This window comes from Lolium perenne, chromosome 4, assembly GCF_019359855.2.
Source record: "Lolium perenne isolate Kyuss_39 chromosome 4, Kyuss_2.0, whole genome shotgun sequence".
Classification (NCBI taxonomy): Eukaryota; Viridiplantae; Streptophyta; class Magnoliopsida; order Poales; family Poaceae; genus Lolium; species Lolium perenne.
The window spans coordinates 8,280,891-8,295,184 of NC_067247.2; the positions used below are offsets into that span (position 1 = coordinate 8,280,891).

At 47.2% G+C, this 14,294-nt stretch overlaps 1 protein-coding gene across 2 annotated transcripts; it reads left to right on the top strand.

Annotated features, from left to right (window-relative positions):
* The first annotated feature begins 6,847 nt into the window (after positions 1-6,847).
* On the top strand, positions 6,848-8,023 carry LOC139830099 (cold-shock protein CS120-like). Of its 2 annotated transcripts, XM_071818446.1 has the most exons (2): positions 6,848-7,394; positions 7,584-8,023. In XM_071818446.1, the coding sequence occupies exons 1-2, from the start codon at positions 6,929-6,931 to the stop codon at positions 7,766-7,768; spliced, it is 651 nt and encodes a 216-aa protein (XP_071674547.1). In that variant the 5' UTR covers positions 6,848-6,928; the 3' UTR covers positions 7,769-8,023. The 2 variants fall into 2 exon arrangements, with proteins under 2 accessions (XP_071674547.1, XP_071674546.1); XM_071818445.1 differs by having other exon boundaries at positions 6,848-8,023.
* Positions 8,024-14,294: the final 6,271 nt, after the last annotated feature.

Genomic DNA, 14,294 nt, shown 5'->3' on the forward strand with positions numbered 1-14,294 from the left:
TGATCACGTCGGGGCACGTCTCGTTCTGGTCGATGGCATGCTTGTCTCTGGTCAGGGAGGGTACAGGCAGGTGTAGGGGAGTGAGGGTGAGCTAGTAGACACGGTGAGCATGACCAGAGAGGGTTGGAGAGGGATTGGGCATGGTGAGTGTCATGATGGCCGGCATGGACTTGTCCTTGAGGTTTTCATGCATGCACAAAGGTCTCTGATGCTTGGCTTTGTTCCCTGGGTGTAAGGAGGAGCTGGTGGTGACATAGGCTGGATGGTGGAGGCTTAAACATGTTGGATAAAAGGGAGTATGGAGTTGGTGGATTGTTGCACACCAGGTGTTTGATGATATGGCCGAAAGAAAATAATTTTGGAAATTCTCAGTGAATTTTGTTGGGTTGGATTCATATATTATTTGAAGCATAGTGGTGGTGGTTGTGAGCAAAATGGTGCTGGTTTGTAAAAATCCAAAAAGTGTATGATCTTGTTTTTGTGTCAAGGTTGCTACTTTGCTTGATCCTCATTTGAAATCTAGCAAGAATTTGCAGGGGTGTATTTGAGCAAAGTTGTTCTCCTTGATGTGGTATTGGATGAGGTGCAAAGAGTTGAGGTGGTCTAGTTTAAGAATCTCTTGATAAAAGGGCTTAAAGTAGGTGTCATGTTAAAATGGGCAGATTTGACCATTATCTTATGTGAGCATAATTTGGTTCCAAATTTGATTTGATTTGAGTTTTTTTGATTCAAAAAGTGTTATTAAGTGTTTATTAACATTCTACAACTAATGGTTAAAACCAAATTGACCTAGATCAAGGTGTTGCAAAATGTCCATAAGCATATAAGAGGTGAAATTCCCATTTTTCTTAATCTTCTATTTTGTTCCCCTTGCTTTACTTGGGCATGGTTTAGGGTCCATTTAGTGTGAGATTAGGTTTAGAGATGGTTTCACACCATTTGGGTAGAGTAAGTGGTCATAGGGCAAGATTTGGTAAAATGGCCAAGTGCCACATATACCTCTATGCATATGTTGTATTGGATCTTTAATTTGATTTTTATTGACCCATTTGATGTGGTTGAGTGTTGGCATGGTATAGAGGAGTGATCCAACTATTCACAACAAGTCTTAGGGTCAAGATCCTCAATTTCACAAATTTGCTATTTACTCTCATATGCCTCTATGGCATTTTTATTTTCTTTTTATTTTCTTTGGTTTCACCTTGGATTTGGTTTGATAAGTACTAGGTAAGGTTTATGAAGGTTTTCCAATCCTCTAAACCAAGTAGAAAGGCCTAGGGTAAAGTTTTACAAAAGTAGCCATAGGCACATAGGCCCTTTTCTTATTTAAATTCTTTTTATTTTATTTTAACTTGGATGGTGAAAAGGATAGGGTTTAGGGTTTAAGATCATTTCAATATACTTCAACAAACAATTATGGCAATAGCACAAGAATTAAGCATGAGTACTATGCATCAAACTTAATTTAAGAAAAGTTTTTGTTGGTTCCAAAATTTGGAAAAAGGGAAATTCATTTTCTTTGTTTTGAAATTTTTGGGATGTTACAACATGTCATGCAATTCTGCCGGTTTAGCAAAGGCATAGAGCATCACAAACTGTTCGTTGTGCGCCTCCCTGACGGTCTGATCTTCGGCGCGAAGAGCGGGAGCGTCCCCGACGGCCGTAGGGGTGGCAATACGATGGGCATCCCATGCGGGCACCAGGGACGGCACGCGGAGGCGTTGGACGCCGCTCGACGGCGCGGGAGGTCCCTGCCTTGCCGTCGTTTGCAGTGGTTTGCAAAAATCCGCCCGGACGACGCGGGGTCGAGGGAGGGGCGTAGGTGCGGGCGCAGTGACGATGCGCGTCCCACGCAACCACAGGAGACAGCGCACAGAGTTGTGGGACACCACGCGGCGGCGTGGGAAGGCGTCCTGGGAGCTCCTGCCCGCGCCGTCGTTTGCCATGGTTCACCAAGAGCACCCAGGACGGCGGGGTCGAGCGAGCGGCAGTGCGGTGTCTCGATCTGGAGGACTAGCTGAGCGTCCACATCTGACGGAGCAGAGCTCGGCGGCAGACTAGGCGGGGTAGATGGTGACTAGGCCAGACAACCGGTGGGCGGGAGGCGGATCAGACGACGGCGAGGCTCGATCCCCATCGGTTTCGACCTTCCCCTGCTGAAATCGGCGGCGGCAACGACGAAATCGCGGTGAAGATTGCTAGTGTCGCGCGTGCGGATAGGTACGGGCCGGAGAGGGGCTGTGCAGAAGAAGCTAGCCATTGTTGGACTGACGCTGCCTACTAGCAAACACCAGCAACGTATGTTCTTCTCTCGGTCGTCGATGATATATCATGAAAAGAAGATGTAGGCGATAATACGACCGTCGCAAGTAATAATTAGAACCAAACTACGTATGCCTATATATGCTTGTCAACGGTATTCCTATAACCAGTGAAAACTGAGAAAAAAAGTATGTCACTAGTTTCCGAGAAGAACCAGCGACAGATGATTTGTGGGCCTTTCTCACTGCTTTGTCCTTGACCCATGACGCTCTGAAATAGTCCAATGTCACTGCTGTTTTCAGCACCCCAGGTTGGACCCGGAAGCAAGTACCAACAACGTAGTTTTATTTTGCGCGTCAGGGGTACACGACGCGGGGACTGGGGACAATGTACCGGTGATAGGTTTTATATTCTCCATCACCGGTACGGGTTACCACCGTCAGACCTTCGGTTTTGCGTCATGGTTGCTGTTGCGGCCTTAAGCCTTTTTCTAGTAGTGAAAAACGATGTCTCCAAGAAGAAAACAATACACAAGCGTTGTCGTCGCCCAATCAAAGATCTTGAGTTTTCACCTTGGAGAGAGTCTGAGTTCACAAAACAATGCCTTCAGCAAGGCCATTGCCAGGCACAACCAATGAAGGCCAGACGTTGAGCTTTTACCCTGGAAATCACGACTCGGTACTCAAGAAGCACCACTAAAAAAGCAGTCCACCTATGCAGCCACCCCCAATTGCCAACGCCGCAGCTGCAAGTCACCAACACCCGACACACAAGAAACCAGTGCCGCCATTCTTCACTGCCACAAATACACCTCTCGACCATTACAAACCTCCGATAGCAGCCACCATGACTTTCTCCACCTCTATCAATCCCATGGAAATCTATATTTAGACATGTCCCATGGCACCGACAAGAAGGCGAAGCTTCGCACCACGCCCTTATGAAGCCTCGCTGGCTGAAGATAAGGGAGCACACGACCGGATCGATTCCGATCTAGATATCCTGTTGCTCCATGCCAAACAGCGGACATCTCCGATAGGAAAACCGGAACTCGTCGGCGTCCCGATCGAGGAGGCCAGCATGAAGCAGATTGATGACATGGCGCTCGAAGAACTGCAGGGCCAAACCACCTTCATTCAGGTCGAGCCAGCAGCTCCCACGCCACCGGCCGGCTACAGAATAGAAGACGAAAGCAGCTGACACACTGGTCTTCCGGCGCTAAGGAGCACATTGCCGACGCCCGTTGGTCCTAGATCGGACCCAAACAGGGTGCGCCGCCACCTCCCAAGGGGCCGTCCGATGCGCACAGCTGCCACCGCATGCCATGGAAGCAGCTTCTCCGATCGCGCCATCGGAGCCCGACCACGTCCGCCGCCATCGCCCAGCGCCGCCCATCTCGTCTTCAACTCCACAGGGCACCTTGCGTGCGCGTCCATCGCCGTGCATCTCCGCACAGATGCTCTGCAACCGCGTGCTTCCTTAGCCCTCCGCCTTCGGCGAGACGGGCGCCGCCACCGCCGCCGACGCCAGCGCCGGCAGCCAGGGGAATCGAACTGGGGGAGGGCTTGGCTAGGGTTTGGTAGAACCTCTGGAGTCACCCGAGCGGAGGCGACCTGGGAGGTGCGGTTACCTTCCTTCCGATCGGTTTCAGCCTGGGTCGAGGTCTACAGGAGCCGTCCCGTTAAGCCAACGCGAGCGCCGGAATTTTGCCGTAGCACCGTGCCCTAAAGTGATCGTTGTCGAGGCCGCAAAAATATCAATGTCGCTGGCCGAGCAAGGCACAGTTGTTCCGACACAGGGCCTAGACTTATCAATCCATTCATGCCATAACCAATCTCGCTGGCGCAAGGCCGAACTTAAAGTGGCCATGTCATTGATGCCGAGGCAACCTAATTGCTTGGGCCGACCGATCCGACGCTTGTGGCGGACGTCCCAAAGGCGGCACCACGGGGCGGCGTCCTTCAATCAACCGATCCGGCACTTACAGTGGACGTTGTTTTGGGAGACGGCGACTGGAGATGCTCTAATTGCTTGGGCCAGCAGGCTTTCCAAAGGGATCAGATGAACGTGTTGTTATAGCCGGATTTTAGCCACATTGGGAGTTGGGCCGTGATTGAGATGGGCTTAGAGGATATGCACATAGAGTGTTTCTGAATCGGCCTCCTGCGAGAGTTTGGGCTAGATTGCCCGTGTATCTGTACATTATGGTAGATTACGTTTCAGTTAGAATTAAGAGATAGAGTTTAGTTCGTACACAATTAGGTTTATTCCAAAGATAGAAAGTCCACAGACTATAAATATGTACCTAGGGTTATTGAGGAAAGAGGACGATCACGTTCACAACAAACACAATCTAGGCGCATCGCCACCCCTTGTTTCGAGGGTTTCTTCCGGGTAAGCGCCATGCTGCCCAGATCGCATCTTGCGATCTGAGCAGTATCAGTTTATTTGTTGTTTTGTGTTGCTCGTACTGAAGCCTTGTTGATGGCGAGTAACACCGTTATCATGGATGTGTTGGGGCTAGCATCGATACTTTTTTGATATGTTTGCTTAGTTAGGCTACCCTTACATATCTAGCTGCCTTTGCACCTATCTTGGGTGTAAAGGTAGCAACTTGCTTCGTCTTTATTTAGTAGATCTGATCTGTTATAGTTGTTCCTTGTTCTCCAAGGATTAGTTTGATATCCGCATGGTTAGGCCTTGCAAACGGGTTGAATGATCCAGTAGTGCGTAAGGTATGGTTTGCCGATCCTAGAGGAGTTGTTCCGAGAATCGACCCTATGTTGGTTTTTAGGCCTTTTCTAGGACTAGTTTTCTGTTATCTTTCGTATCTGCCAGGCTCAACTACGTGTAGGACGTTCCAATTATGCGGTGAAAACCCTAGACTGTCATAGGTCGATTTAACTTGGTTTTGATAAAGCAGGACCCTCATGTTATCGTGGATCCAATACGAACCATGGGTCGATCGGCTCCTTGAGCCGATTCACAGGGGTAACCTGAGAGCCGATCGAGGCTCGGATTTAATGTTTACGTGTCTGCCATGCAGGAAACTAATTGAAGCAATCCATCACCTTCCTGACCAGGTATAGGTCAGGTGGCACGCGCTCGCAACAGCCAGGACGTGTGCCGGAGTTTTGCGGGCCGTTGCCCGAGGGACCAGGGCCCACCAGCAGTTCTAGGAGCCTCCCGGCTCTTCGTGTTGCTCGTCGCTGCTCGCCGGTGGGTTTTGGCAGGCAACACGTGTTCAACAAACAGCCCGTTGCATTCGATCGTCGGTTCCCTTCGAGAGGAAGGCACGAATTAGCTTATTGATCTTTGAGCGAGATGAGCCACTTGTTGCACACTAGTAGAAAACGGACCTTCCGTCCAAACCTTTTGTTCCGGCCCAGTCTAGAGCCGGGACAAATGATCAGGCCATGTCGTCCCGAAATCAGCGAGAGGGCACGGGCTCTTTTGTCCCAGTTTTTTAAGGACCTTTTGTCCCAGTTGGAGCCTCAAACCGGGACACAAAGGTCTGAGGCCTAGACCTTTAGTCCCGGTTCACTTTACCAACCGGGGCTAAAGGCTTTTTACGTTTTTTTTGCCTCCCCACGTACCTCTATCCCCTGTGGATCGCTTTTTTTAGCTCTGTAAAATATAAAAGAAAATGATAGAAAATTCAAAAAATATAATCTTTTGAGATTCCTGTATGTTACGCAACCTACTATTAGGGAAAATTAACAAATTTGAATTTCAACTTTTTTTTTTGCATAAAAAGTTTAGAAAAAGGTAAAATGACATATAATATATCAAAATGATCGTGGAAAAAAGTTACATTCGAATTCACCGGGGTTTACCCGGTTAGCCAATTTTTAAATTCTCAAAATTCCAAATAAAAATACGAAAGCAGAAAGATTTTAGTTTTTGCCATAAATTCAGGATTTTATGTTTTTAAATTTTTTAAATTAATAATTGCATCCGGCATTAAGTTTAGTTAACCATAAAGTTAGCCAATTTTTAGATTTTCAAATTTTCAGGTTTGGCAAAAAAAGTTTATTAAAAAAGTTAAAAATTAAAAAAATTAATTATAATATAAATTAAAAAAGTTAATATTTATTTCTTTATTCAAGATTATTATTACATCATTACTTTTGTTTATTAAAAAAATTATTTAGAATTCAAATAATAAAGAAATGCGACATCGACCAACATGTTAATCGGATTGATATGATACTAGTATCACATACATGCGCGCGAAGCACTTGGAAGCTGGACGGGATGGAACTCGGTGGGCTGGGATAATACTACTAGTGTCAAACGAAAAGAAGGATCAGATGTTTCCGGGGAACAATCTTCTTTCCAGAAGAATACGAATGAGTTGGGACGTGGCGACCGGCCGAGGCGCCCTATGCCTTCACAGGCCCGGCTCCTCTTTATGGGCTAGTCGGCAGCTACCTGCACTGCCCGGCACGTCGCGCATACTGACGCGGCGCTTTCTGAGTTAGTCGGCAGTCACCTGCCCATCCACTCATGAGAGCACACGTGGTGCTTTGTCCACCCTCGAACGGCCCATAAATAGTGCCTCGTGCTGCACTTACTTTGCACAACCCACCTGCTCCACACAGCCAAGGCAAGTAAACAGCAGAGCTATTAGATTTCCTGAGTGTAGTGACAAGTTCAGCGCAAGATGGAGCACCAGGGGCACGGCGCCGGCGAGAAGAAGGGCATCATGGAGAACATCAAGGCGAAGCTCCCTGGTGGCCACAGTGATCACCACCAGACCGGTGGCAACTACGGGCAGCAGGAACACACCGGCACGGCGACGCATGGAGCCCCGGCCACCAGCGGCACGTACGGGCAGCAGGGACACACCGGGATGACCGGCACGGGGACCCACGGCGTCGGGGAGAAGAAGGGCGTCATGGAGAACATCAAGGAGAAGCTCCCCGGTGGCCACGGTGACCACGACCACACCGGTGGAACCTACGGGCAGCAGGGACACACCGGCACGGCGACGCATGGCACCCCGGCTACCAGCGACACCTATGGGCAGCAAGGACACACCGGAGTGACCGGCACGGGGACGTACAGCACCGGCGAGAAGCAGGGTGTCATGGAGAACATCAAGGAGAAGCTCCCCGGTGGCCATGCTGACCACGAGCACACCGCTGGCACCTACGGGCAGCAGGGACACACGGGCACGGGGACGCATGGCACCCCGGCCACCGGCGACACCTATGGGCAGCAGGGACACACCGGAGTGACCGGCACGGGGACGCACGGCACTAGTGAGAAGAAGGGCGTCATGGAGAACGTCATGGAGAAGCTCCCCGGTGGCCACACTGACCACCAGCAGACCACTGGAATCACCGGCACGGAGACACATGGCACCACCGCCACGGGCGGCACCTACGGGCAGCAGGGACACTCTGGAACGACCGGCACCGGGACACACGACACTGACGGCACCGGTGGGAAGAAGAGCATCATGGACAAGATCAAGGACAAGCTGCCTGGACAGCACTAAGCCCGGTCTGCCCGCGCCCGCTACCTTTGCAGAATAATAAGATGTCGAACTTCCACAGTATATCTATATATGGCATCACTTGGTCGTTGGAGGAGCGAATTCGTCTAAGTTTCAAGCTTTCACGGACAACAGTGTGTCAAGAATTTTCGTTTGTTTACAGTTTGCAGACTTTGATGTGCAAATTTCCTTATGGTTCAACCCGAGTATATCTATATATGGCATCTAATAGTTATATACAAGCGAAATGTTATGTAACCTGTGTTGTTTTAGCAATCCATTATTTTTATATTAACTTTGGAAGTGAATCAAGTAGACTTGGCTGTTTGGTTCAGGGGTATCCTTTATTGGCTGAGGGTATCCCAACCACCTGGTTAGAGATAGCCAATTTTCTTATTTGGTTGAGTGTGAGGGATGAGCTAATTTTTTGTTTGGTTGAAAGGATGAAATATAGTTGGGGATTTGCTAGTACCGTGCAAAATCCACAACTTGTAATTTTGCTCGTTTAAGCGGTAGCTGATCTGCTAGTACTCGTCGCCAATCCCAGGCCACTGCCCCGTCGAGCTCCCAGTCCATCGCCCGTTGACCCCTCCCTAGCAATCTCCCCCGTCGCCCAACCCATCCTAGGCCATCGCTCCCGTCGCCCCTCCCTGGCCATCTCCCCCGTCGCCCAACCCGTCATAGGCCATCGCTCCCGTCGCCCCTCCATGGCCATCCCCGCCGCCCATCCATACCAGGCCACCTCCCGCCTCAACGCCGACTGGGACAGAGAGGATGGCGAGGAGGGAGAAGCCTGCTACCAACCAAGCAAAATAGGCGAGAGGGAGGGAGGTACCTACCGGCATCGTGCGTCTTTAGTATGGTCTTCCGGCACCGCAGGTACCATCTCGCCGTTCTCCCAAATACGCCCGAGTCAGAGAGACGATCTAGAAGGGAGCAGCCCCTCCGCCGACCGAGATAGAGAGAGAAAAGCCCTGTGAACCGCCGACATTGTCTGGAGTCGATCCAGCGTCTTCCAAGGTCGAGTCGCCGCGCTTGTGTCAATCAATTTGGCGGAGCCGCCTCCTTCACACGAGTTTCAGGTAATTCTACGCGCGAGCCAAAAGTGGTTGACGTCGTCCGCCACTTTTGGCCAGATGAGCTCAACCACCGTTTTGGGTGCATATTCTCAGAATCTGGTTATCCCTATCCCCTCTCACCCTCTAAACCAAACAGATGACAACCACTTTTTCAGTGGCTACTCCTAGCCACTTGACGATATCCCCTGAACCAAACAGCCCCTTAGTCATTATTTGCATTAAAGGAAAATAGTTTGTTTCATAAAAGCCACAATATATGATTAACAAAATTTGTATCAATTGGCAGGTCCAGTTCCTAGGTGCCACCCCAGATTCACCGCCTCCAAGATCTGGAACGCTCATGCTGAGCCAAAATGCAAGATCTTCTCTTGGCTCGCGCTCCACGGGGAGCTCCTGACGGCTGACATGCTTGCCATTACCCCACGATCCAAATTACCCCCTATGCCTCCGTGCCCCAGAGACGGCAGACCACCTTTGCAAAGACTGCCCTTTCACCTCCGCGATCTGGAATCATGTCCAAGCATAGGACAACAAGGCAGCTAGTGCCCCGGGACATAGCTTCCCTACCATCTCCGAGTGGTGGGACGATCTCATCACTGGAAAGCCGATAAAAGAGCAACGATGCACAAATGGTTGCCTCCTGTACGTTCTTTGGAACGCTTGGAAAGAACGAAACCGTAGAATCCTCACTGGATGGCGTCTTACCTACCTTGACGTGCTGTCATCGCTAGAGAGGACATTCTCCAAAGAGAACGCGATTTCGCTGGTTTTGCTCCTGCAATCCCGGCTAAACCGGATTAGGTTTCCTTTGCTTTTTGTTTATTTGGCGTACTTTCTGGCATGTTTCCACCTTAATTTAAACATGCCACTCTTGTACAGTGTTCGTTGTTTTCCCTCTTCTATATGAAAAGGCAGTGCTCCTGCCAGTTGCTCAAAATTTCTTTTGTATCAATGCCAAAGTACAAAGAATGAAAACATGTGTTTGGATAACCATACCATATATATACAACATATTTTAATAATGTACAGTAGTATACCATGTCAGTCTCCCTATTCCGCATATATATTTATAACGATAAGATAAAACTTGTACTTTGGATGTAAATCCTGGTTGTGAAATGTGGAAAAAAGATAAGATAAAGTCAATTCGCCTCCCTACACAACCGGATTCCCTCCGTATGAGCAGGCCCGCTCGGCAATGACCAAATTCCGCTGGGAAACGATATGCCGTCCGTCGGCAAGCATCGGGCCGGAACGACAAAATCTCCCTCCGTCGCGTCCATGGCGAGGAACATGTCCGGACCGAAGGAATCTGTGCGTGAAGACAAGGACGCGAAGCAGTAGCCACCCCCTGTCGCCGGGGCGTGGTACTGCTCCTTTTTTGTCCCCCGGCCGAATGGTGCCGGGACGACGAGGGCCCGATTGCCGTAGCAACTGCTGATGGGGAAGGCGGCTGCAACAGGTGATCCAGACAACACGAGGGTCCATGCCACCATCATCTGGGTGTTTTCAAAGTTTTAAATAGCCGACTATAGTCTCGCTATAGCGACTATAGCCTTTGGGGAGACCTACCGCTAAGGCTATGCCATTTATTGGCTAAATGAGAAAAACTGCTATTAGCCGGTTATGCCCCTAAGAGCAAGCACAATGCGAAACGCTTATTGAGACGCTTATAAACAACAAAAAGGTAGAACGGAATAAAATAGGTGGCTAAGCTCCCATCCCTTGCAACGCGGGGATTTTATTGGAGACCCTAATTAGCCTAGCTGCTAGCGCAAGGAGATCTCCGATTTTCACACCGCAAGCCAGAAAACCAAATAGTGTCGGGGGATACTTTTTGCGCCGGGCACCTGGGGTTGAGGGGAGCAACCGACGGAAGATAGGGATTCTGATCCTGGCGCCCGCTTTTTAGCGTCGCGTTGTGGATGCTCTAATAAGGCTCTAATTTAGCCGCTAATCCTTTTTTATGAATTTGTTTTCTCTTCTACTTTTTAATTCATGTTTTCTGAATTCCTGTTCAATATGGTTCAATAAATCTTGTTAGTTGAATAGTTGAATATTTGTTTGCGTTCAATAGTGGAATGAGTTGTAGCTCGAATCATGTTTGAGTCCTACTTTTCCTCCTTTCTTGGCAAGATATAACTGAAATTTATCCTATTTTTATTTAAAAAAAAGTTAAATAGATTAGCCCGCTATAACCTGGCTATAGCCTTTCTTAGCTTCTGAAAATGTCGTGGCTAAATGAAATAGCCCGCTATTTTAAACTAAGTAGATACGCATCCGAAGGCGACCTAGGTGATCAGGTGGTACGGTGTGTGCGTTTTAATCTTCACCAATTTCTGATACGTACCACTGCATGAACGTGCTAGCTAGGAACTCACCTCTCCTTCTCGGCCGTCGGCGGGTAGCACGGCCGGAGTCTCCCCATACTGCCGATAGTCCTCGGATGATCTGTCTCCTCAGACGGAATCACCAATCTCTTCCTTCCTTCCTTTTGCCGGACAAAGAAAGAAGATAGGATTTGGAGCGAGAATGCATATATGGAAACTGCGATTTGCCGATTTGCACAAGGAATATGCGTCTATCGCCCTTGATTTGGATCCCCTTGCATACTTGCAACGTTAGCGGATGCGCGCGGCTTGCCTTGGGTCAGTGCTCCTGTCGACGTGGACCACCTCCTTGACGGGCCATCTCGCTCCTGCTTGCGGTGCATCAGGTGGATCGTCGGAAATGACCGCCATCTTCATCCATACACTAGTTTGGATGTATAGATACATCCAAATTTAGACAAATCTAAAACATCTACTTATGGACGGAGGGGGTAATAAAAAAAATGCCGACCGATACAGGCCGTTTTAGGAGAGCGTCGAGAGGTAAGTGACAGTAACCAGCACACAAGGTATTCCTGCATCGCCATACAGTGAGTGCTACAAAAAATAAGAGATACGACAGTACATCTAAGTCTACATCCAAGTCAGTCACCGTCGTCTCACACTTCTTTGGGTGCTCCAATTTCCTGCCTTAAGCGGGATTGAATCCGTCCCGCTTGAAGGAACCGTTCGCTGGGCCAGGCCCATTTATTCGGTCCCTATGTCTCTTTCGCGTGCGTGAGTTACCCTATTGTTTTGATTTTCCAAATCTGAACAAAATTCAAAACTGAACAATTCTCAAAATCAAACTAATTTCAAATTTGAATAGTTTTCAATTTATACATTTTTAAATCAAAACAAAATTCAAATCTAAACAAATTTCGAAATCAGCAAAAAATCAAAAAGAAACCTGAGAAAACCTGTGAAAAACCGAAAAACTATGAAAAAAAACGTACAGACCTAGACCCCGTCCGCCGCTTCAAGGGGGAACGAATCGCTCCCGCACTCGCTGAGGGGGGAATAGGGATTACCCACTTCTTAGGTACAAACCAATCACGACGTTGTTGTTACTAATTTCCCTCCACTGAGATTATTAATGCGATGGAAACAAGAAATCCACCGAAATATGTATTCACATGCATATTTTCTTATAATTTGCCAAGGATTACCAGATGCTTGGGCACACGTTGCGAAAGCTGCAGTTTAATCAAGCAACTGCATCAGAATGAATGGGTACAGACTAGTCTGCAAGGCGCACGCTGCACATGAACTCATGACACGTTCTTCATGTCTTCAATAATCAATCACTAGTAGAAAAAGGGGCTTCCGTCCAGGTCTTTAGTACCGGTTTCCTTACGAACCGGTACTAAAGGGTGCATTAGTACCGGTTGCACTGCCTAGGCCTTTAGTACCGGTTCGTAAGGACCTTTAGTACCGTTTCGTGTCACGAACCAGTACTAAAGGGTTAGCGTCAGGCGGAAAACTAAAGGGTTTCCTGCTTCCCACGCACCTCCACCCCCTCCCTGGATCGCCTTTTTTTGCTTTGTAAAATACAAATGAAAATGATAGAAAATTCAAAAAATAAAATGTTTTCAGATTCTTGTATGTTATGCAACCTACTATTCGATGAAATTAAGAAATTCGAATTTTGACTTTTTTTGCAAAAAAATTTAAAAAATGGTAAAATCGCATTAATTTTGCATACGACGTCGAAAAAATGCGTATAATATATCAAAATCATCGTGAGAAAAAGTTACATCCGAATTCACCTGGGTTTACCCGGTTAGCCAATTTTTACATTCTCAAAATTCCAAATGAAAATATGAAAGCAGGAAGATTTTAGTTTTTTTCCAGAAATTTAGAATTTTATATATATTTTTATTTTTTAAAAAAATTAAAATTAATAATTATAAGATTTTTTGAGTCCTAAAATATTACTATTACTTTTAGCAAATTATAAGATTTTCAAATTTTCAGGTTTTAGGTTTGGCAAAAAAATATTAAAATTTTAAAAAATAATTAAAAATAATACAAATTAAAAAATTTAATTTTATTTATTTATTCAACATTATTATTACATCATTACTTTTTTATTAAAAGAATTATTTGGAAATTTAAACAATAAAGAAGCGTGACATCGATCAACATGTTAATAGGATTGATATGATACTACTATCACATACATGCGCGCGAAGCACTTGGAAGTGGAACGGGATGGAACTCAGAAGTTAAACCTGCTAGTGCAGGAGTAGTGTGAGGATGGGTGACCGACCGGGAAGTTTGACCGCGGCTAAGTAATTTGACTAGAGATAAAGTGTAGTTAGAGACTAACGAAAATACTAGAAATTCTGGAAAAAAATAAAAAAATAGGGAGTGAAAAAAATAAAATAAAAAAGGGAGTGAAAAATAATTAGAAAAAAATGGATAAAAAAATTAAACGAAAATAGCCTTTAGTACCGGTTCGTAACCGGTACCAAAGGTCTCCAGCCCCGCGGGCTCCTCCGTACCCACGTGGAGGCACCTTTAGTACCGGTTCGTAAGGAACCGGTACTAAAGGTGGGAGGCCTTTAGTACCGAATCTTTAGTACCGGTTCCAAAACCGGTACTAAAGGCCCTTTGGAACCGGTACTAAAGGGGGGTTTCTCTACTAGTGAATCAGATGTTTTCGCTAATTATCAATTATGCCATGTATCTGTCGTTTACTTTCTCTTTCAAAAAAAAACTTTCAATTAGGTCCTCCTACCCTATCTCTCGCCAGTGGTGCGTCTAGCGCCGGTGGAGGCTGCGTTGAGTCGCGTACCCGGCAGATCTATTGGGATCCGATCGGTTTTCGTATTCGTTGCTGTGGTTTCAGGTTAGTTTCTTTCGATCTACGGTTATCATCATTGGCGATGGTTGCTGTTTTGGTGCGCTTGTCCTTAGGGCCCTTAACTCGACGATTTACCATCTGTCTACTACGACAAGATTTACTAAGATAAGTTTGGCCCGGCTCCGGTGATGGAGGGGCGAGGACGGAGACGTACATTCGGCTCGCGCTAGTGTTTGTAGTTGTCGCTAGGTGGTCTAAAGTCCTATTTGTAA